This window comes from Bubalus kerabau, chromosome 13, assembly GCF_029407905.1.
Source record: "Bubalus kerabau isolate K-KA32 ecotype Philippines breed swamp buffalo chromosome 13, PCC_UOA_SB_1v2, whole genome shotgun sequence".
NCBI classification, from domain to species: Eukaryota; Metazoa; Chordata; class Mammalia; order Artiodactyla; family Bovidae; genus Bubalus; species Bubalus kerabau.
Genome location: NC_073636.1, coordinates 38,257,723 through 38,280,576, shown reverse-complemented (window position 1 = coordinate 38,280,576; position 22,854 = coordinate 38,257,723). Strand labels below are relative to the sequence as shown.

At 60.2% G+C, this 22,854-nt stretch overlaps 1 protein-coding gene across 2 annotated transcripts in view; it reads left to right on the top strand.

Moving 5' to 3' along the window:
• The window catches only part of RRBP1 (ribosome binding protein 1), a 47,555-nt gene extending 29,103 nt beyond the window's left edge, over positions 1 to 18,452 (top strand). Inside the window, exons 3-24 of one of the 2 annotated variants that reach the window (XM_055544053.1) lie at positions 2,716 to 2,864; positions 3,906 to 4,028; positions 4,582 to 4,734; positions 5,325 to 5,443; positions 6,284 to 6,437; positions 7,865 to 8,003; positions 9,474 to 9,643; positions 9,757 to 9,791; positions 12,349 to 12,439; positions 12,819 to 12,911; positions 13,275 to 13,367; positions 13,450 to 13,533; positions 13,655 to 13,744; positions 14,184 to 14,276; positions 14,616 to 14,687; positions 15,153 to 15,248; positions 15,671 to 15,754; positions 16,230 to 16,316; positions 16,840 to 16,923; positions 17,077 to 17,175; positions 17,505 to 17,648; positions 17,913 to 18,452. In XM_055544053.1, the coding sequence (XP_055400028.1) occupies positions 2,716 to 2,864; positions 3,906 to 4,028; positions 4,582 to 4,734; positions 5,325 to 5,443; positions 6,284 to 6,437; positions 7,865 to 8,003; positions 9,474 to 9,643; positions 9,757 to 9,791; positions 12,349 to 12,439; positions 12,819 to 12,911; positions 13,275 to 13,367; positions 13,450 to 13,533; positions 13,655 to 13,744; positions 14,184 to 14,276; positions 14,616 to 14,687; positions 15,153 to 15,248; positions 15,671 to 15,754; positions 16,230 to 16,316; positions 16,840 to 16,923; positions 17,077 to 17,175; positions 17,505 to 17,648; positions 17,913 to 17,948 (2,288 nt within the window). In that variant the 3' untranslated portion in view covers positions 17,949 to 18,452. The remainder of the gene's footprint in view (positions 1 to 2,715; positions 2,865 to 3,905; positions 4,029 to 4,581; positions 4,735 to 5,324; positions 5,444 to 6,283; positions 6,438 to 7,864; positions 8,004 to 9,473; positions 9,644 to 9,756; positions 9,792 to 12,348; positions 12,440 to 12,818; positions 12,912 to 13,274; positions 13,368 to 13,449; positions 13,534 to 13,654; positions 13,745 to 14,183; positions 14,277 to 14,615; positions 14,688 to 15,152; positions 15,249 to 15,670; positions 15,755 to 16,229; positions 16,317 to 16,839; positions 16,924 to 17,076; positions 17,176 to 17,504; positions 17,649 to 17,912) is intronic. The other variant, XM_055544054.1, reaches the window with a different exon arrangement.
• The last annotated feature ends 4,402 nt before the right edge of the window (positions 18,453 to 22,854 follow it).

Genomic DNA, 22,854 nt, shown 5'->3' with positions numbered 1-22,854 from the left:
ACTGACTCCATGAGACACTGGCCCTGCCTGGCCACCTTGCCCTCCTGCCACCGGCTTTCTCCCCTAGGCCTCCGGCCTGTCCACACCTGGAATTTCAGATGCACCATCATGCGCAAAGCCTTGGCTGCTCCTGTCTTCAGGGAGTTCACGGCCACATGGTCTTGGTGAGGCCCATGGCTTCACAGAACAGATGTTGAGTCTTCGAGAGATTTATCTCGGGGCCTTAAGATTTCCCAGCCCCAAGGATTCTTTCTAGCCTTGGAGCGTTTGCTGGAGGAATGTTAGTCCCATGTGTGGGTCAGCGTGCCGCCCACCGCCCGCCCCCCCATACCCGGTCCCCGGCCCCTGTGGGCTTGAGCTTAGGGCTGGGAGTTTGGCCAGAAGACCTTGAAACCCAGAAATAAATGCCACTCACGTGGGGCTCAGGTTCCTGCTTCTCGGTTCTTTTCTTTCAGTTTTACTTCCCCTGATTTGGGGAGACTAGAGATGGTACCGTCCTTAGCCTTAATGGAGAAATATAACGTGACGTCTCTGAAAATAATTTTGAAGTATTTATATGGGGGTGGAGAAGGCCGTGAACTTTTCTGTTGGGGTGAGCAAGGGGAAGTAAACTTCACTATTGCATAGCTTTACAAGTTTTGTATTACTTTGTTTGATTAGGAAGTCTAATACAATTTAGTGTAATTACGTGAGACGGTTTTAACAGACATGTATTAGGATGACACTCTCCCAGTCTGTGCAGCAGGCCTTCCAGAAGAGACGCATGTGTGAGACCCCTGGGGTGACACTGTGAGGGGAGAGGTGTTCCTTATGGACACATAGCTGCATCGTCCAGCTGCTGAGTCCCCTTCCCCAGACCACTCCTGGGCCTGGGAGGACAGGCACTCTGGGGCAGGCAGTGCTTGGGGTCCCCAAGGCTGGAACAGAGTAGCCAGTCTGTCCGGTAGAAATACACTGTGAGCCACATTAAGAAAGGCGAACGAAAGACAAATGGAATTCGCTTTAATGATGTATTTCACGTAACCCAGTTTACCCCAAATGCTGTATCGCTTCAGCTTGCAATCAGTATGAAAAGTTATTGCAGATCCTTGACATTCTTTCTTTTCATACCAGGTTTCAGAATCTGGTGTGTGCCCCTCCGGGAACCACTCCTGTTCCCACCACCAGCCCCCTGGCAGGTGCCCGCGAGGCTGGTGGCTGCGTGTGGGCAGTGCAGGGGCAGGCCTGCCTCTCTCAGCCCAAAGAGCAGGAAGGAGGTTTGAGTGGCCGGCCTCAGCCAGGCTGTCCTGGCAGGTCTGACCCAGCGGGCGCCCTCTTCTGGAGAACCCAGGCAGGAACATCGGGCTTCCAGCTGACCAGAGGAGAGGAAGCCCAGAGACCAAGGCGCTGACTGTGGGGTCTTCATCCGACTCGTTCCTTCTCTCTGGGCTTAGCTGTCCTTGCGCTGTCTCTTGGGTGCAGAGTGAGTAAGTGAAAGGTGCTCAGTCGTGCCCGACTCTTTGCTACCCCATGGACTATACTGTTCGTGGGATTCTCCAGGCAGAATACTGGGGTGGGTAGCCTTTCCTTTCTCCAGGAGATCTTCCCAACGCAGGGATCAAACCCAGGTCTCTGCATTGCAGGCAGATTTTTTACCAGCTGAGCCTCAACGGAAGCCCCTTGGGTGCAGAAGTTCTCCATTAAAATTATTTAAATAACATATTTCAGTGACAACTGTGAAGACTGAAGGGCGCTACCCCTCCACCCCCAGTTTTCATGACACCTTGAGCTCTAGGCCTGAATGTTAGCCTGGTTATCTTTCATTTCCGAGCTTTGCGGGTCAAGAAGTTCTGAGTGAGGTACTTGTAGCAACCACACACCCGCACCCCCTCGTCCCCTTTACAAGGGCATTCTGCCAAGTGTTTTCACGTGTGATGAAAATATTGTGACAGGCAGAGAATTTCGTGTTGCCATGGAAACCTCCGCCTCGCTCATCCTCGGCGAGGTGGGCTTGGCGGCAGGTGCCGCTGTGGGCAGCCACTGTGCTTTGTTTGGGCTCGTTTGGGGCCCTGTTTTCCGCCGAGGGCAGGTTGGAGCCGTGGCATGAGAACAGGGGCGTCCCTGTTCACCCCCTCTTGCCTTTGGGGCTGCATGAGGGCCTGTGAGAGAGCGGAGCTCTTGTAGGGATGTTGGGGGTATCCAGGGGTGACAGCTGGCTGTTGGCACCTGGCGCTGTGTCCTCTAACAGGTCAGGTGCTCCCAGCCCAGCAGGTGGCCAGGCCTGGATGAGGCTGGCCCAGCCATCCCTCCTGGAACCTGCCTTACTCTTTATCGGGGAGAGCTGCAAATAGAGGGTCTGGACCGGGACACGTGGGAGGCGGCTTCCTCCTCCTCAATGTGGGGCTGCAGCCGTCGGGCCTATGGGCTCGCTGGTCAGTCTGGACCCGAGACCCACGGAGTGGGTGGGTGGTCTTGGCAGGGCCGTGAGCCTCTCTGGGTGGTGAGAGCCCGAGCTGGACCGGGCCATTGGCTGGGGAGAGTGTGCCTTGCCCACGTCTGCTCCTGATGATGAAAAGGTCAGGGGTTGTCTCCTCCAGCCCAGAAACGCTCAGTGTTTCTCTACTGGGGACCATCTCTGTGCTGTCTGGGCAGGACCCCAACTGGCTCCTGCTCCAGGGTATGCTGGGCTTGGCTGTTGTGCCTGTGTGTGATGCCCACCCTCCCCTCCATCCACAGGGCCCCCAGATGCCAATGGCACTCTACACTTGCCCTACAAGACGCTGGTCTCTGCTGTTGGAAGCATGGTGCTCAGCGAGGGAGAGGCCCAGCGGCTCATGGAGATCCTGGCCGACAAGGCGGGCATTGTGCAGGACACGTGGCACAAGGTGGGCCCCCCTGCCACATTTGGTGCCACTGCGGCTGCGGGCAGCTGGCCAGGGGCCACCCCCACACCCCATGTGGTCCCAGGGCCCCGGCCTCCCTGGGGCTTGCCCAGCTGCACAGAAGGTCCTTGAAATCCCTCCACCTGCCTCCTCGCTGCCCCTTCCTGGGATGGCTGGGTGAGTCAGCCCAGCTGCCACTACAGGAGGGGCATCAAGGCGGGCGCAGGAGCTGGCCCACTGGTTTGTGGCCAGGGCTTGGGGGCAGGAGGGAAGATGCTTGCCTGTCTGGATTTTCCCCCTCTGGTGCAGAGGCCACGAGCTGCCCCCGGGAAGTGCTGTGGGGCACGTTTGTTCCTTACACAGAGCCTGCATCATAGGTAATTTTGCTAGAGGATTTTGTGGTGCCTCAGAGGTGAGAGATGTCTGGGGAGTGTTCTGAGAGCCAGCCTGGTGGCCCCTGTCCCAAGGCCACTGGGTTCTTTCAGCCCTGGCCCCCGCTGAGGGGGGACGGGCCCTGGGGTCACAGGAGCTCTTTGCTCAGTGAGCTTCTGTCTGTTTCCTGGGCTTGAGTGGCTGGATGTCATGCTGACCACACCCGTCCACAAGAGAGGCCTGGCCTCGGGCCAGTACACCCAGAATACACCCTCCCCCACCCCCAGCCCAGCCTCCACACTTCAGCTGGCCCCACACAGCCGCTCAGGCCTGGGCACTGAGCCGGGAACGATGGCCAATGGCCTCCATCAGGCCAGGGAGAGGCCCTGACCACCATCAACCTGGGTTAGGGAAACGCCGTGCTCCCCACAACTGCCCCCGGGGTCCAGAGCTTTGGGTTCAAGCAGCTCCTGCACCCGCAGGCCCGAGGCCTGACGGGCCGGGCAGCTGAGGTGGGACCTCCCCTCCGCGTGTGTGTGTGGTCGGCAAGGAACCACTCCTGCACCATCCAGCCAGGGCTCTGCTCGTGGGTCAGGGTTTGAGGGCTGGACTGGGGCTCAAACCCCGCATCTGCCCTCCTCCTGTTAAATGTGGCTCTGTGGGCCTCTCCAGGCCACTCAGAAGGGCGACCCCGTAGTGATTCTGAAACGCCAGTTGGAAGAGAAGGAGAAGCTGCTGGCCACAGAGCAGGAGGATGCGGCCGTCGCCAAGAGCAAGCTGCGGGAGCTCAACAAGGTGGGGCCAGGGTCTAGGGCCAGTGAAGACCCAGGACTCCAGGAGCCTGGGCTGTGCCCATGAGCTCCAGTCTTGGGGGTCTGGGCCACCCCGACACGGGGTAGGGGTCTTGCTCAGGGGCAGTTGGCACATGGCTGCTCCTGTCACAGCTCACCTGGGGTTTTTTTGCCCTCGTCTCTCCTGGGGAGGAAGCCCGGGTCCCTGAGGGGCTGGCAACACCCCTTGTCTTGCGACAGCCGTGCTTTCCCAGCAAAGTGCTGCGTGTGGCTGTCGCCTCCTCTCCATGCCCGGCCTCTCTGCGGGGCAGCAGGTGCAGGGAGGTGGCTGGGGCCTCAGGGCACCCTGGGCCCTGAGCCCTGGATCCTTTCATTCACAAGGAGTCCGAGTTTCTGTCCTGAGTTAGGGCCTTGGCTCCAAGCCAGGGGGGATGGTGTGTTTTGTGGGGGATGGACGGACAGACAGCCGGAGTGGGGGGTTTATCAATTGCTCTGGGTGGTGCTGGCCTTGGTTTCACCTGATGAACTCCTACCTCCCTGCCCTCTGCTTTCTCTAGGAGCTGGCAGCAGAAAAGGCCAAGGCAGCCGCCGGGGAGGCCAAAGTGAAGAAGCAGCTGGTAGCCCGGGAGCAGGAGATCACAGCCGTGCAGGCGCGCATGCAGGCCAGCTACCGGGAGCACGTGAAGGAGGTGCAGCAGCTGCAGGGCAAGGTGGGCACAGTAACGGGGTGGGTCCTCCTGGCCTGGTTTATTGGAGGGTGGGGGCGGGGCGAGGGGCTGTTCTGTCTGGCTGGTGAGACGTACATGCGTTTAAAGAGCACTTTCTGAAAATACTCAGGTCCCAAGTGGTCATGTTGGGACATGACCATCCCTTACTCTGGGGGCCTGTGGGTCAAGTTTGCAGCTTCTCCATGACGCTGGAGTCCTGCTAGCTCTGCCTTCTCCCTACGAGATTGGGAGGACCCAGCAAAACAAGGGGCCTGAAATCTGCACGGTCCCAGTGGAGGGCCTGGCCAGCTCTGGTCTGAGGACTTGGAGCCTTGCACTGTCTCCTCTATACCCCCGGGGTGGCAGGGGCTGCGCCCAGGGGGTCAGAGAGTAGGAAACAGGCGACCTCGGGGTGGCTGTGGGCTCTGTGCTATGTCTCAGGACCTTGGTCAGCGGCCGAGTGAACCAGCACGCCTGGGCTTTGGGCTGAGCTCTCTGCTCGGGGCTTTTGTCTGAGACCTGGGAGCTTGCCGACCTTGCTCCTGAAGTGGCTGTCCTTGCGAGGCTTTGATGCCCCTCGGATGCCCTTTTAGATCCGGACGCTGCAGGAGCAGCTGGAGAATGGCCCCAGCGCGCAGCTGGCCCGCTTGCAGCAGGAGAACTCCATCCTGAGGGACGCCTTGAACCAGGCCACGAGCCAGGTGGAGAGCAAGTAAGCCCTGCATGCACCCCAAGCTACACTTGGCTCCCAGAGCCCGCCAGCCGGCCTCCCACCCCAGCCCCGGGGGCTCGGGGCCATGTCTGTGCCCCCCAGGCAGCAGAGCAGACCTGGACTTGGCCAGGTTTCTTGCCTCCCAGGGTTGGGGGACAGTTTTGTCTGTCCACTTCACCTGGTCTGTTACTGTCGCTTGGCTGGGCAGTCAGTCCTGCCATGAGGTGTCTCTATGCCAGGGAAGGAGGTGGCAGGCTGACAACCTCCTCACGCTGGGAAAGGTGGGCCTGGACCTGCCCCCCCGGACTGCCTGCCTGGTCCTGAGACCCAGCTTCTGTGCAGCACTGAGGGGTCTCTTCTGTAAAATGGCACAGCCTCCTGCTTTGTGTGGCCTCCCGGCCTGGTCGTGGTCCCTCTGGCCAATGAGTCCTGTGAGTGGACTCGAGCCCGCCAGCAGCCCTGCCCTCAGGGTGGAGAGGCCCGTCCACCTGTCTCCCAGGGCTCGTCTGGGCCCAGATCAGCTGTGAGGAATCAGCCGCTGCTGTCGGCTCTGTGGGCTGCCTTCAGGCCTGTGTTGCTCTTTGCTCTCGCTGAGCCACCCACCCTGCTCGTGAAATACCATCTTCAACAAAACACATCTCACTCCATGTGGCTAATGATACAGAGGGGCTTCAGCGGGGTGGGGTCCAAGACTCGGGCAACGACTTAAGAAAGAGCTGGGGCCCTGGAGGATGGCTCTGGGCCGCCTGTCCCCATCACCCTGGGCAGCTCTCAGGGTACACGGGAGCCGACTCAGCCCTCTCCTGTCGGTCATTCCGGGGGCTGGTGACTGTCTTGCAGGCAGAATACAGAGCTGGCCAAGCTCCGGCAGGAGCTGGGCAAGGTCAGCAAGGAGCTGGTGGAGAAGTCGGAGGCCGCGCGGCAGGAGGAGCAGCAGCGGAAGGCCCTGGAGGCCAAGGCGGCCGCCGTGGAGAAACAGGTCCTGCAGTTGCAGGTGAGGGGCGGCGGCACCCCTCGTGCCTGTGTATCCTGCCCACCAAGCCTCTCCGCCCGGCCCATCCGGCCACCTGGGGTCATCTGTCCTCAGCTGTGACTGTGGCCGCTGGAGACCCAGGCAGGGCTGGGGCTGGAACCCTCAGCCTTGGTCTTGTTACTGGTGATGCCTGGTCAGCGTCAAGTGGGCTCCATCTGTGTGCTTGGCATTTGTTCTAAACACGCACCAGCATTAATTCTCAGCTAATTTTCCTTGTAACCCCATGGGGTAGATACTGGTATTATGTGCCATTTCTCCAGAAGGGAACGGAAGGCAAAAAGTTAAGCAAGGCCCCCCAGTTCACTTGGAGCCAGGACACGAGCCCCCAGGCAGTCACCCACCCTGTGTCATTACAGGTCCCCGCACAGCCTCTGGCTTCAGCACCCAGTGGGGCTTCTTCCTTCTCAGCCCTGAGTGTGGCCTGGGAGCTCATAGTTACCCAGGGGACACCCGTTCCCCAAAGGGAGGAACCCCCACAGGGCACCGGGCAGCTCCCTGTCAGCCGAATGAGCCCCACATCCCCCAGCCGCCTGTCTCGGGGCAGGTGTCACCCCTCTGTGTGTGTGACTTCTTGGGGAGAACACATGAACCCAGGAGACCCACACGGCTTGGCTCCTGTTTCTGCTCAGTCGCTGAAGCTCGGCCGTAGCACGTTGTACTGTGTCACGGAAAGGACTAGAAGTTTTTTGAGACTGCTGTGTGCGCAGGGGACCCAGGACAGGCACAGATAAATGGGGGGATTGTTTGGGTGGAATTGAGGTGGATAGTTTGGTGTAAAGTGGGTCTGGCCTGAGCAGTGAGATGGGACTAGGACCCCTGGGGAGAGCCTGGTGCGTGTGCTCTGAAAGCCCTTGGGTGGTCCGGATGCTCCCAGGGCTGGAGCACCACTCCGGTACCAAGTTGTCATCGTCACTCTTGTCAGGAAGCCCCAGGCTCTGCACATCTCCTCCTTATCAGTCTTGCCATCCTCAGTCACACAGAGTCCCCACAGTGTTGACCCTGAGGCCCCGGTTTTTCCACCTGTAGCGTGGGTGTGATGGTGGTACCCGTGTCTTGGGGTGGCCAGGACTCACCGTGCTGACACATGGGCCCTCGACAGCACCTTGCCCAGAAACGCTCAGCAGCTGTGACCATTCCCAGGTCCCACTCAGGTGAAAATGGGGCGACTATTGGTCTCACCTGCAGCGTCTTCCGTGGGTGCCCACTCTTCAGGGATCAGGATGGCTCCCTGGCCTTGTCTAGTGGGTGAACTGACCCAGATATCTAGGCAGCTTTTCTGCTTCGTCGGTGCGGGGCGGCAGGGAGTGAAGTGCTCTGGACGGCAGAGCCGAGAGAGTCCAGCCTCCTGCTCACACCCTCACAGCCCCCTTCCCTCGGCTGGTCCCCAGGCATCTCACAAGGAGAGCGAGGAGGCCCTGCAGAAGCGCCTGGACGAGGTCAGCCGGGAGCTATGCCGCGCGCAGAGCAGCCACGCCAGCCTCCGGGCAGACGCCGAGAAGGCCCGGGAGCAGCAGCAGCAGATGGCAGGTGAGGGCAGTAGGGGGCTGGCCCCGTGCGGCAAGAGCACCTGGGACCCTAGACTCCTGCACCTGTCGGGGGACACACGGGGGTGCTTGGGGTCAGGCCTGGGGTCTGGAGGACTGGCCGTGGGGGCTGGCTATGGGAGGTGGGCTCAGGTGGAAGATGCTGCCACGAGGGCTGCTGCTGGCCTTCTCCTTCCTCCAGCTCAGTAAGGCCCAGGGCCAGGTCTGGAAGTGGGTCATGGTCCCCCATGCTCTCAGGGCACCTGCCCCCTCAGGAGGTGGTGAGACCCCCAGGGCACTGAGGGCCCCTGGAGAGGCAGGGCAGGCAGTCTATTGACCAGGTCGCACAGCCTTGTGCTCGACAGACTTCCAAGTGGCCGCTGTGACCTGGAGCAGGTCCTAGAAGCGGCCAGCTGTGTCTGTGAAGGGCCACGCAGTAGTGATCTCGGCTTTGTAGGCCCGATGGTGTTTGTCACAGCTGCTCAGCTCTGCTGCCACAGTGCCCACACAGCCCAGGACAGACAGGCTTGGCTGTGGGCCAGGAAAGCTCTATTGACAAAAACAGGCTATAGGCCGGGATGGCTCAGGGTTCTGGGCTGCCGTCCTCTGCTGTGATGGGCCTGGTGTGGCTTCAGGTGGTCAGGGGAGGCCTCTGGGGAGAAGGGTCTGGATGACTGGAAGAGGTCTGCCTCACAAGGCCAGAAATGCCTGGCACAGAGCCCCTGAGGAATGGGGACAAACTTGAACTTGGACTGTACAAGAAACAGACTGAGGAGGTCGGCGCGCAAGGCTGGAGATGGCAGCAGTGGCCAGTGTGGGGGCAGACAGGTGGGCCCGGGTGACCATCCTGTGGAGTGATGAGGGCTGGGAGTGTGGGTGGGGGTGGCGGGACCAACCCCACTTGCCCTTCCGGATGCTCCGGCTCTGGCCCAGGAAAGGACCGAGGCGCAGAATGGCCCGGGGACCAGGGCTGGGCCAGGCAGCCACAGAGGTGCCCAGAGGATTGGGCCAGCAGTGGATGTGGATCCCTAGGCCTCAGAGATGAGTGAGGGGTGGGGAGGAGGACACCCTCAGCAGAGCCCTGTGTGTGGGGAGCGAGCCCCGGGCCAGGGGCTGTGCAGAGTCAGACGAACGTGGCTGGCATTCTGAGCCATGGTGGGATGTTGTGGAGGTTGCCAAGGGGAAAGGACACGTCAGGAGCCCCTGCCTTTGTCTCAGCAATGTGAGCCGATCTCCCAGGAGCAGAGTTTAGACTCTGCAGCAGACACCCGTTCAAATCCCATCTTTGCCAAGTGGTGGGGGCACTTTGTTGTCCCCCGGTGTGCAGAAGCCTGGCGGTGACTCTCCACCAGCTAGCTGGTGGGCTGCCCCGGGTGCGGTGTGTGTCTCGAGCCTACGGGCGTGTGCTGGGCAGCCTGGGAGCATCTGTGTCAGCGACCCCCCACCCCTGACCCACCTGCCACCCCTTCTGCAGAGCTGCACGGCAAGCTGCAGTCCTCCGAGGCCGAGGTGAGGGGCAAGTGTGAGGAGCTGCGTGGTCTCCATGGGCAGCTGGACGAGGCCCGGGCACAGAACTCACAGCTCACGGAGAGGATCCGCTCCATCGAGGCCCTGCTGGAGGCCAGCCAGGCCCAGGACGCCCAGGTCAGCACCCCTCTCCCGGGGCCCCTCCACCCACCCCACAGGGCCCCCCCCACCGATGACCTGCCATCCGAGGCATGTGTCCTGGTGATCATGGGGCTCTTCTCTCGTTCCAGGCCAGTCGAGTGGAGGCCGACCAGCAGCAGGCCCGGTAAGAGGGGGCAGGGGCCCATCCTGGGTGTGGGATCCCGGGGAGGACCCCTGAGAAGCCCTGTCTTCCCCACCCCTCCTCCAGTGCCTGTGGGGAGCAGGAAAGAGGGCAGGACCCAGCCTGTGGGGAGAGTGGCCGGGCCTCCTACTGTCCATCCATTCATCTTTCCATCCATCTCTGGATGGGAAGGACTGGCTGGTTGGGGTTTCTCTCCATGTCTACGGGAAGAGGGATTTTAGGGCTTGAAGTCATAACTCAAACAGAAAATGGGTCACGCTTCCCGAGTGGAGAACTTTGGAGGTTGCCCAGATCTTGGCACAGCTCTGGCCATGGTGCAGGGTCCCAGCTGACCAGACACGGGCTGGTGCTGGGTGACGTCGGCGGCCAGCCCCAGGCTACTGAGACCTGGGGGAGGTGCCCCAGGCCGGAGGGCTGGATCCCTTGGAGTGACCATCACCTCCGAGTGTGTGTCCCTCAACAGGTGCCTGCGGGCTCACGGGGTGGTCCTGGCTGCTGTGGCCAGGGGCCCTCAGGGCAGCCATGTGGGGTGAGGCCTGGTGATGTTGTCTGTCCCTGTGCAAGCGGTCGGCCTTGTCCTGGGCTGTCTGCTGACCAGGCTCCCTTGTTCTGGCTGCTACCGCCAGTGGATCACCTCCCTGGTGCCTCCAGACCACGACCCGCATTCCCGGCTTCAGGTCTGAAGGCTGGGGAAGGAAGCTGGCCTCTCGGAGGCCCCATAGCACCTTGCTGGAGACTCAGAAGCAAACCCTCTCCTTGCACCTTTCCAGACAGCTCAGGGCAACTTTGTTCTTCATGGCATTTGTGGGGGTAGAGAGGTTGTGTTTATTTAGTGTTTTGTTCTTGTATTTTAGGATCAGATTCTTGGACCACACCGCTAATTTCTAGGTACTTAGGTCATGTTGCAAATAGGGTTGATTCTAGTATTTTGCATCCTGCAGATGTTTGACAGAATGAGGGGTTTTTAAAAATTTTCTTCTCAGACTGTTTATCTGGAAGTTGTGACTAGGCCAGGCCATCCTATTCTGGGGTGGAGGTGAGTAATCCAACCCCATATATTCTGGAACGTACCTTGGGCAGTGGCCACCAAGTGGGGTGACTGTCAGCGTGTCCTTGTCACCCGCTGGCTGTGTCTTCCTCCTTGGGGGTGCTCTTGCAGGGATTTGCAGGGGGCCAGCTGCTGCAGAATGCCGGCGGCTTGACAGAGAAGCTGTGAGGGGTCCCAGTGGTGCTTTGAGGGTGGGGTCAGGTTCTGTGGGCTGAAACTAGCATCTTAGAAGTCCACAACGGCCATCTTCCAGGCTGGGTGCAAACTGTACTTAGAATGAAGGTGAGGGTCAGGGGAGGCAGCGCACAGCCCTCCCTGAGGGTGTTGTCTTCACACACTTCCTTAGGGTGGCGATCCTCAAAAAGCTGTTCACTGTGGCCCCTGGTGAGAAAATCAGAACACATGTTCCCACCGGGGGCGTCCTCGGAGGGACTTCCTTCCTGACCCTAAGCGGTCCTGGTTGTGCTACTTCGGGTCGGCACTAGTGGCTTCCTATCCTGTTCTAAATCGAGACGCAAAAGATGACATGTTAAAGTGTCCATTTGCAGCCTCTTTCTCAGGACAGCCAGAGACGTTCTAGAGTGTCCACCCCGAGCTATCTGGGTGACGGGGGCAGACAGAACCACATGGCCTTGAGTCTGGAGAGAAGCGTGAGGAAGTGGTGCCGCTGTCCTGCCAGCTCCCCTGGTGTCGGGGGTCCTCTCGGGCCAACGTCTCAGAGCCTGGGTGCAGGACTGAGGGGGAGCCTTTGGGTCCCGGCAGAGCCAGGTTTTAGACACAGGGTGGTCGCGGCAGGGAGCCAGGGCCTGCCGGGCACCACCAAGAGCAGGAATGTTCCTGATGGACTGCGGGCGACCGTGCTGCCTGGTGTCCTCCCAGGAGGCCCAGCCGCGTCTCTCGAGGGCAGCTGTGGCCATAGGGAAGGGCCAGGGCCGCAGGCTGTGGGACAGAACGGGACCAGGCAGCAGAAGAAGGGAAGTGAACGTCGTTCAGTCGTGTCTGACTCTTTACGACCTCTTGGACTGTACAGTCCATGGAATTCTCCAGGCCAGAATACTGGAGTGGGTAACCTTTCTCTTCTCCAGGGGATCTTCCTGACCCAGGAATAGAACTGGGGTGTCCTGCATTGCAGGTGGATTCTTTACCAACTGAGCTATCAGGGAAGCTCTTAACAAAAGAAAGAGCACCCCAAAAAGCAATGGTCCAGGGCCTGTACCGGCACTGGCCAGGCGGCTGCTCTGACCTCTCCGTCCAAGCAGCTGTGTCCCCAAGTGGGACTCTGGTGGCCTCTGGGCCCTCGGCTCTCGGGGAAGGGGCCTGGGCAGTTGCCCAGGCTCCTCTGAAGCCTGTGCCTTGTGAGGGAGGGGCCTGGCCCTCATCCCAGACCCCATGTGTGCCCCTGGGCGCCTGGGACAAGGAGGGACTCCAAGACAGGCCCTGTGGGGGCTGCAGGCCTTCAGAGCCAGACAGTGACCTGCTGTCTGTCCCCAGCCTCATGGAGCTGGAGTCACAGGTGTGGTGCCTGGAGAAGGAGGCCACGGAGCTCAGGGAGGCGGTGGAGCAGCAGAAGGCAAAGAACAATGTGAGTGTGGGGCCAGGGCACTTGCCGTGTGGATGGGGAAGGGCCGCCTGCCGTGTGGACAGGGCGCATCTGCAGGGGCCTCGGCTGCATCCTGGCCCAGGCCGCCTCCCAGAGCCTCTGCCTGCGCCTCCCGAGGCCTGGCTGGGCCAGAGTCGGCCTCCAGGTGGCGGGAAGCTCTTAACTGAGGAGCCAGTGACTGCCCTCCTCTCCCCACCCCCAGCCCCGCAAACGAGTCTCTCTCTAAAAGGCACCGGGTCACCCCGAGCCATCAGGCGCCAGTGCTGCCCAGCATGCCCTGTGGGGTCTGGAGGCAGGTCAGGGGGGTTTGCCTGCCCTGCAGAGACTAGCCTGGCTGTTGACCATGCCCCTCTCCTCCCAGGACCTCCGAGAGAAGAACTGGAAGGCCATGGAGGCTCTGGCCTCGGCCGAGAAGAGCTGCGAGGAGAAGCTGCGGTCCCTGACTCAGGCCAAGGTCAGTGTGGGCTCCGGGCTAGCGTCAGTCAAGCTGGTCAGCAGGGCTTGCAGCCACGGGCAGGGCAGCCCTGGGCTCAGACCGGCTCCGGAGTCCATCCGGGGCCCATCCCTGCCTCTTCTTACGTGTTCTCTGCCCACCCTCCCGCCTGTTTCCCCTGGAGAAGTGGGGAGCAGTGAATCCTTTGTGCTGCTTCTCAGCTGGGCCTTGCCCTCCAAGGCCACCGGGGGCCCAAGCTTGGTCTGTCTGCATGGACTTTGTTCGTATTGCTCTTCTGCCCTGACATCTTGTCTGAACGGTCCCCCTGAGCGCCCGGGCTGACCACTGCACTCCCCCCACAACCCCTGCCTGGACTCCCCACAGGAGGAATCAGAGAAGCAACTCAGCCTGACGGAGGCCCAGACCAAGGAGGCCCTGCTGGCCCTGCTCCCGGGGCTCCCCACCTCCACCAACCAGGTAGGAGGTGGGGTGGCTCCTCTGGGTCCCCCCGCCCATGGAGGGGTGCATCCCGCCCAACTGCAAAACATTTCTGTTTCAGAGTTATGCCGAGTGGTTGCAGGAGCTCAAAGAGAATGCCTGTTTGGAGTTGTCGAAGCGGCCACAGGCGAGCCCGGAGCCTTCGGTGAGCACGGACAGCCGTCCAGCCTCACAGCCTGCCCTGTGCCCCGGGGGTGCCTGGAGCCGGTCATCAGGCTTTGGCTCACCAGCCCCCCTCACCCCTCCCCTTCTGCCTCCGCCCGCAGGACTTGGCCGCCAAGCTGAGGGAGGCGGAGGAGACGCAGAGTGGCCTGCAGGCCGAGTGTGACCAGTACCGCAGCATCCTGGCCGAGACGGTGAGGCCCGGCGGGGAAGTCCAGAGGTTGGGGGGCCCGACCGGGTCGCTGGCTCTGTGTCCTTGGGTGGGCACGGCCCCCCTCTGGGCCCTGTTCCTGTGGCTGAATGGCGAAGAGGGGTGCTCAGGACGAAGGTCTGGGGCAAGTCTGAGGCGGGAGGGGAGTGGTTGGCTCTCCTATGACACCAGGAGCCCAGCCCTTGCCCTGGGGCTGGCCCTTCCTGGGCTGCTGAGGCCCACCTGCTGCAGACCCATCAGAGATGAGAGTCCCAACGGCTCTGTCTTCTGCACGCTGGCTGGAGGAGCCCCGCTCCAGGGCCGCCCCTTCCCCGCTGCATGGCCGGCAGGGCTGGGATCTGAACAGGGTGGCCGCTGGGGCAGGGAGGGAGCCGGGGGATGTATGTGGGGTCTGCAGGCCATGCTCACGGCTGCCCCAACAGGAGGCCATGCTCAAGGCACTGCAGAAGAGCGTGGAAGAGGAGGAACAGGTGTGGAAGGCCCGGGTGAGCGCCGCGGAGGAGGAGCTCCAGGAGGTACGGTGCCCGAGGCACCCAGGGTCCGCCTGCCCGAGCCAGACTGCCAGGGCGGAATGCCATCAGTGCCAGGGGGACGCCCACAGGGTCATCTGGGTCACTTGGGGAGTCAGGTTTTGGTGACGCCACATGAAGTGTGGTCGCAGAAAGACTCGACAGCTGAATCCTAGTCTCTAGGAGACCCCAGCCCTAGGAAGAGGGGCTGGTCACCCTGTGGGGCAGGGGCACCATGGGCTTCCTGGGGTGGGTCCTAGGACAGCTGTGAGGAGACGCAGCAGTGCGTCCCCGATCAGATCCCCCAGGGCTCATGCTTGACTGCCCCTTCCTTGTGCTTTGTAGTCACGGGTCACCGTGAAACATCTCGAAGAGGTTGTCGAGAAGCTCAAAGGGGAACTTGAAAGTTCTGATCAGGTGCGTGGGGGCTCTGGGCAGAGAGCGCCGTCCTCTGACGGAGGCCCCTGTGGTCGTTTTCCTTCCTGGTCCACGTGTCCCTGCTTTTCCTTAATGAGCGGTTATGACCTTGGGGTGGCCGGAGGCAGCATGCCCAGGGTGGTGCCCCGTGGCTTCTGCCGTGGCCTCAGGAACTGTGGGAGGAGGGTGCGGGATAGCTCTGCCATGCTCGTCCATCCACCCTGGCCTTGGAGCAGGTCCCCCAGCACCGACCTTGCAAGTAAATCTCTAGGCCTGAGAGCTCATCCTGTCCCGGGGTGCCTGTGTGTGGCACCATGTCAGGGGTCTGGCCCCGGGCCCCTCCTGGAACCGTCGGGCCGCGGAGGCCCCCTCCAGCCCCTGTCTCCGGGCCGGCCAGCCCTGATCCCCGTGGTCGTCCCTTTCTCATCCCACCCGTTTGCGGCCTCTGACACACGTCCTGTCCAGGTGAAGGAGCACACCTGGCGCCTGGAGGCCGAGCTGGAGAAGCACGTGGCGGCTGCCAGTGCCGAGTGCCAGAGCTATGCCCAGGAGGTGGCGGGGGTGAGTCCTGTCCCCGGCAGCCCCTCAGGCAGGGCTGGGTGAGGCCGGCCAGCCTGGCAGTGCGGGAATTCCTCCACCGGGTGCAGCAACACCATCCTTATGGGCAGGCATTTAAACGTGACAGGGCTTCACGTTCAGGCAGCAGAGAGGACAAGCTCAGCACCCCGATTCTGGAGTGATCTCAGACTTCTGCCTTTGCTTTGTAAGACACTCCATAACTTGTGAAGGCCTGGGAGAAGCCATGTCCTGAACGCCATGCTTCCCAAGTCTTAAAAAGAGCAGAAACTGCCGGAGGCTGCCTCCCCCTGCCCTCCCCTGCAGGTTCCCGGGGCGGGTGCCTGCATGTATTGGGTTCCCTGAGAGGTGCTCACAAGAACTGGTCGTCTCTTCTTTTCTCCCACCACCCGGCTCTGTTTTCTCAGTTGAGGCAGCTCTTATTAGAATCTCAGTCTCAGCTGGATGCAGCCAAAAGTGAAGCCCAGAAACAAAGTGATGAGCTTGCCCTGGTGAGTGGCCATGGTGTGACTGCTTGCTCTGTGGGGGCTGGGTATGCATGTTCCCACGCCCAGTCAGAGGGGATGTGGGTGGGCTGCTGGAGGGGCTGCTGGCACGTTTGCTTGACCCTGGGCCTGTGGCTGCTGGGACCACAGTGTGGCCTGGGAGGTCCCCTCCCTTGCTTTGCACACCTGTCTCGCATGTACCACATCCCCTAGGAGTCGCTGGGCTCCATGCCACTGGCCTTGCAGTGAGTGGACTGTGTGCACAAGGCCAGTCTGGGTCCCTCAGCTGCAGTTTGACTCTGGCAAAGGGTCTCGGTGCTGGCCTCCTGCCCCCCAAGAACCTGCAGGGGAGCCCACACAGGCCACGCTCATCAGAGCAGGTCCCCTGAGGGGCCATGGCTGCCGAGAGCGCCTGTGGTCCTCCTGGGGAGCTGCGTGCATCCAGCCATGCCTCAACACAAATCCAGCCTCCCTGTTCCAGGTCAGGCAGCAGCTGAGTGAGATGAAGAGCCATGTGGAGGATGGTGACGTGGCTGAGGCCCCCCGAGCAGAGCAGGACCCCGCTGAGGTTAGAGGGGAGAGCCGGGTATTGGTCACTGACGCTGCACGGGCTCCTGCACCCAGTGCGGGGCGGGGACGGCAGCCCCAACGCTCGCTGATCACCAGCCCCACTCTGCCTAGACACCCGCTTCTGAAGAGACGCAGAGTGGAAGGAAGGGCGAGGGCTGGGGTGTCTGGTGGGGCACTCGCCCTCCGGACCCGTGATCCAGCCGACTATCAACAGCCTCCCCGTGGTGGTGGCGGCCTCAGGGTGGGATGGCCTCCTGGGCCAGGGCTCGCACAGGGCTGAGGTTCTCTGTCCTGGGGTCTCACCAGAGGACCCCACATCCCATCAGCATCTCTTCCCCCATCACCCAGCTCCCTTCCCCAGCTGCTGGGTCCCGCCTCCCCCAGGGGAGTGGGACCCAGGGGAGTCAGGACCGGCTGTAGGGCCCAGGCCACCCCGCGTGTCCATGGCAGGGCAGTGTGGGGGGCCTTGGGTGCCTAAAAGGGTCCTGCCTGCCCCAGATTCCAAACGTGTTTGCCTGCAGCTGAAGACGCAGCTGGAACGGACGGAAGCCCTGCTGGGGGACGAGCAGACGCGGCGGCAGAAACTCACAGCCGAGTTTGAGGAGGTCAGGGTGCTGCTCAGCTGACAGTTGTCTGTCAGGGCCCTTGTGGGTCAGGGTGGCAGGGCTGGGCCAGCCGCAACCCACCTGGGGGATTGTCACTACACCCTGTCACTTGCCTTCTCTATGGGTCCTGACCAGCCCCCACCAACCCCCCAGGCTCAGCTCGTGGCGAGTCAGCTGCAGGCGGAGTTGGAGAAGCTCCGTTGCACCAGCGCCCTTGGGTCTTCGGAGGTGGAGGAGGCTGCACAGCTGAAGGTACTGGGCGCCATCACCCCACACTCCCTGTTGTCCCTGGAGGCCCCTTGGGCACAGTCCACCCTAGTTTAGGGGAAGGTGAGGTGGGGGAGTATTCCTGAGCCTCCAGTATCACAGACAACTGGATCAAGTAGAACTTAAGGCTAGTGCTCAGCAGCCAGCACGTGACCCCAGGGGCTACAGCTTCGAACAGCCCTGTAGAGACACTCCTGATTGTGGCCAGGAGACCGTGTCTTCCTGGGCCTGGCGTGGTCCCACAGGCACAGCCAGGGAGCCCGTCCTGCTGCATGTCATGTGTAGGCTGATCCCCTTCAACCCTCCAACCGCAGGAGAGGCTAGAGAAAGAGAAGAAGTTAACTGGTGACCTTGGACGTGCGGCCACCAAGCTGCAGGAGCTTTTGAAGACGACCCAGGAGCAGCTGGCGAAAGAGAAGGACACGGTGCAGAAGCTGCAGGAGCGGCTGGACAGACCAGTGAGCGCCGACCCCGAGGGGCAGGGGGTAGGGGTGCCCAGGACCCTGGGGAAGGCCAGCAAGGAGGAGACGTGGACTCGGGGTCTGGAGGGGTGAGAACAGAGATTCCTGAAAGCTGACCTTGGGCCCCTGCCAAGCCCTCTGTGTCTCCTCCAGCCCCAGACCACTCTGGTGTTGGGCTGCAGGCCGTAGTTAGGGTGGGTTAGGAGCCAGGATGAGTGCGCCCCCGCCGGCCAGCTTCTCCCCTTCACCCTCTGTCCACAGGAGGACGGCAGCTCAAAGGAAGGCACTTCTGTCTGAGTCTCCTGCAGAAAACGAAATTACTGTTCAACTTACCAAAATGCCTTACACATTCCTTACAAATAAACCAACCGACACAGCGTTATCCGGGCCCAACTTCGGTAGCTCTGAGAAGCCATAAAGACAAGAGTTTCTTAGCACCAGAAGTAGATCTTCCAGACCCAGTTTGTACAAGAAGAACCTTTGTCACATTCGAGAAACACTATCGCCCTGGCCCGGCCCTGGACCACCAGCCAGCAGACGCCAAAGCCCTCGTCAGCCGTGCGACAGACCCAGGGCTTGTTCTGGGAGGCGGGCCCGGGGTCTGTATGTCAGTCAGTGCAATTGTGTCTTTCGCGGGGTTGGGGGTCGGGTGGTTCTAGTGCTGAGTCCCTAAGGCTGCAGAGCAGACTGGAAGGTCACAGCCAGCGAGGCAGCAGCCCCAGTCCCCAGAAGATGCTGCCCCCAGAACCGACGCGTGACTCCTGGGTGTTAATGCCATTAAAACCCGCGTGTCGCCCGGCACTCTGGTCTCGTCCCGTCTTCCTTGGGGGCTCCTTCCAGGAGAGAATGCGTGTGGTTTCTGGTCCCCCAGTGCCCACTGGGCAGGGTGAGGGAGCAGGGCCTGAGATACCTGGTGACCTGATGGATGCACGGACTGGTCCCCACCCTAAGGAGCAGGGCTGCGGATGGCCCAGGCCGTAGTGTGAAGTGAGTTCCAGGAGTGAACAAGGGACTCTCTATCCTTCTGGCTGGACCCAGGCAAACATCCACTCCTCAGGAGGGCTGGAGACAGGGCAGCCAGCTTAACTTGCCATGATCCTTGGACCCTCATGTTTTCGGGGATCTGAGTCTGGTCAAGAGGTGAGTTGGGGGCTTCGTAAGGAACCTGGAGTTTAAGCCAAAAGTGGATTTAGAGGCAGGGTCACGGGAGTGGTTGCATCAACCCAGAAACAGAAGCTGAACTGAAGCAGCCCCCAGGGGTCTCTGTGGTACTTCCAGCTCAGTCCCAAGACTCAGAAGCCTGGGAGAGGGGTCTGATGGGCTGAGTGTGGCTGGGGGAAGACAAGCACCTGGACAGCAGGTGCACCCAGATGGGAGGGAGGGGGGTCTCACCCCTGCCTGAGAGCCTCGGCATCCCATACCTCCAGGCTGGGTTTGACTCCCTCCAGGGTGGTTGTCACCAGCACCTCAAGACCTCAGGGAGGGAAGGTTCCTCTAGCTGCCTTCGGCCACATACACAAGTAGTGGCCAGGGGCTGGGCAGTGCTGACCTCAGGCTGCACGACCAAAACCAGGTGCTAGCTCGCAGGGGGCACTTGGTCTGTGGGCCACCTGACTGCTGAGTGGCCTTAGGTGTGGTGACTGTGTTGGGATCATGGTGCTGGAAATTCTGGGATGGTTCCCCAGAGACAGAGCAGGACCTGGAGTTTGCCAGGAGGGAGGAGGGGTCAGGGCCGAGGGGACAGGGTGCAGAAAAATGGGATGAGGGGCCAGGGTGGGTGAGAGGGCCCCGTGGAGCTGGGTCATGAAGGCAAGGGGTCTGAATGGGCAGGGCACCGGAGCCACTTAGGTTTCCCAGGAGGGGAGATGAGACCTACTTGTTCCAGACCCCTACAGGCGGCTTAAGTGGAGAAAGGAACCCTAAGGGCCGGGGGACACAGGCCAAGGGTTCTGGCCAGAAGCCTCAGCGGGAAAAAGTGACTGATGATGCCTGTCAGGCCACAGGCTCCGTTCTCATGTGACATCTCAAGTGCCCGTGGAAGGGGCACCTCCCCCATCCTGCAACGAACCCCCAGGAAGTGGGAGCGGCTCACCTGGTGAAAGGCGGCCTCTAATACCTGCTGAAGTCTGGAGGCCTGGGGCCTTGCCTTGGCTGGAAGGAAGGCTTATGACTGGAAGCCTTGACCAGCAGCCCCTCACCCCACACCCCTGTGAGCTCCCAACTCCGGGCAGGGCTCACGACTCATCCACACACAGGAACCTTCACCCGAGGGCAGTGGTTAGGGCCATTTTCTGGTGAACAGCCGCCCTTGTGTCCTGTACCAGGTCACCCGCAGGACCTCCTACAGGTCCTCTATAGTCTGCGTTTCCACTAAGTTCTCCTCCCCCACCACGCGGCTGAAAAGCTGGGGACCCTTAGGCAGGGCTCCCTTGGTGGCTCAGATGGTAAAGATTCTGCCTGCAATGGGTGAGACCCAGGTTCAATCCCTGGATCGAGAAAATCCCCTGGAGAAGGGAATGGCAACCCACTCCAGTATTCTTGCCTGGAGAATCCCATGGACAGAGGAGCCTGGCAGGCTACATACAACCTGTGGCGTTGGCAAAGAGCTGGACATAACTGAGTGGCTAAACTTAGGCTAAAGGAACGGGGTCACCTCTGGGGAAGGAAGGCTCAAAAGACCCTAGGGGTGCCAAGCTGCTGCCTGTGGGCTCCATCCTCAGACCGCCTGGAGGGCTCCAGCATCCACGTCTGGGGATGGGCAGGGTGAGGGCTTCCGCACCTGCCAACCACTGGCCCAGCAGCCAGAGGCCTGGCAGCAGCAGCTCCCGGCCAGCAGGGGGAGCCTGCGGACCTTGCTGTCCAGGGGCCAGGTCCAACCTCAGGCTCAGGAAGATGGGGGAGGCGGTCAGTGGTAGATGGGGGCGTGGAGAGGCAGCCACCTACCCCAGACCCCAGGTGACAGAAGAGCTGGGAGCTCTGAAAACGTCTAAGTTCAGAGGCTCCCGGGGTTGACCTGAAGCTCAGGGTCTCGCTGCCCATTAGCAGCCCCTCTAGATCTGGAAGCCCCATTGCAGCTTTTTGGACTACCTCTGGTCACCTGCGTGGGGGGGGGGGGGGTCAATAAAATGCACAACCCCTGGGATGCCTGGCCTTCGGGCAGTGAAACCACCAGACACGCTCCACAAATGCCTAATAGGATGCAGAGCCCAAAAGAAGAGTTGTTTTCCTTCCAGCCTCAGAACGGAACAAAACCTAACTCAGAATTCCAGATTTTACAAATAAATAACTCACCAGGGGTGTGATGGGAATAGCTTGGGGGTGGGGAAGAGACCCGAGTGCTGTATGACCTTGGACAAGTTACTTTACCTCTCTGGACTGGCTGAGGCACTGGCTCAGTAAGTCCCCTTTCAGTGCCCCTCCCCAACCATGTAGTGACCATTCTTACAGCCCCAGCCCAGCTAGGACTTGGTCTGGAGATGGCTTCCACATTTTGAAAATACCCCAAATTGTGACAAATCAACATGTCTGTCCTCAGGCCCATTTAGGCTCTGAGAGTCCAAGGACAAGCTGGTAAAGAACGGAAGCCACACATGCGTGGACCAGCTGTACTCGGAGGGGAGAGGGGCTCTAGGAAAGGAACCCACTCGACCAAGCCCCATCTTTCCACCCGAGTCACTGTGTTCATGGTTTTCTCTGAGATTAATATTCTCGGAATAACTAACTTCACAGCCCAGCTCTAAATGTCTGTTAGCTCTAAAAGTCAGTGGTGGTATCTGCTGCCACTGCCTCGGGGCAGAAGAGCAGTTGTTCAATGAACCCTGAGTCAGCTTTCCACCCACTCTTCTGCAATGTGTGAACACCTGTACAAGCGTAAATGTGCTGGAAGCAGAGAATACCTGCAGTTGTATTCCTCACCAGGATCAGCTGAGGTCCAAGACTCTGATTTTGCAACAGAGTTACCTATAGTGCTGGTGAGCAAGAATCTAGGGCTCCAACCTCAGGAATCTAGAAGCTCCTTGACAGAGAGAGAAGTGACTATTAGCATTTCCCAATTTCTGGAGCTGAGTACCGGGAGCTATTTACATGTCACACCCCCAGGCACTGCTCGAAACCTTCCCCACAGCACCCCACACACATACCTGCACGGAGGCAGGTGCTCATACAAGTGGCTCCACACGTCACAAGGTGAAACCACAGAGAAGACTGTCTCCTGAACCGCCTGGCTCTGCCTATGAGGCTGATTCTTCACCAAGGCCGTCTGGGGCCTGCAGTGCTTCTCGGGCGCCTATCAATCCAGTCACTGAGAGCACTGCTTTGCAGTAGAGAAATTTAGGATGAAAGAATGACAAGCAGCCTGTATGTAACCAGTAGCCAGCACCGTTCTCTAGATAATCTGGAAAGAAGTATTTTGATCAAAGCATAACCTTTTTTTGGCTCCCAAACAAGAGAAGAGATAACAGCCTGGCATTTAGATAAACATTTGGAATAAGAGAACGACTTCCATATATATACCAACCTTTTCATTCAATCAGAGGAGGAAGGAGCCGTGATCTTAACTCTAATTGTCTGAAATAGCCAAGCCTACCCACCTAACCACACATGTGGAAGGCAAAATCCTTTATTCCCAAGTCACGCATGAATAATTACACAGGAGAGAAGTTAAAAATGCTTCCTTTATTACATAAAGCCAGTACTGCTACTTCTAAATTCCACTGTTTGTGGATCTCTAGGTGTTCAGTGTTATGCCTGTGATGTGAAGGACAGTCACTTCCAGGGGTGCTCAGCGTGGCTTCCCGTGTTGTCCATCATACCTGCTCCACACTGCATGTACAGCTGCAAGCTACTCTAGGAGAGGAAGTTCTCCCGGGCCCTAGAGTAAAAGTAACATTCTTCCATACTTTATTATACCAGAAGCAACAAAGTTCTGAAGGAGACATAATTAGTTAAAGACAGCACAGAGTCGCAGTCTGTCAATACACCACCCTCACCATTTTTCATTAACAAAGTGGGTTACGCTGGAGCCCAGGTCTGCTTTACAATTCGCTGTTATAAGATGGTGCACTGTCTCCTGAATCCAGGGTGCAAGGCCACTCTCAGAACAGCCTCCCGACCAACCCTGTGAGTGAGTGGCCCCAGGTTCGGGAGTGGCTTCCTCTGCCAGCCATGGGCTGCGACAGCGCTCTGCAAGGTCAGCGCTGGTCCG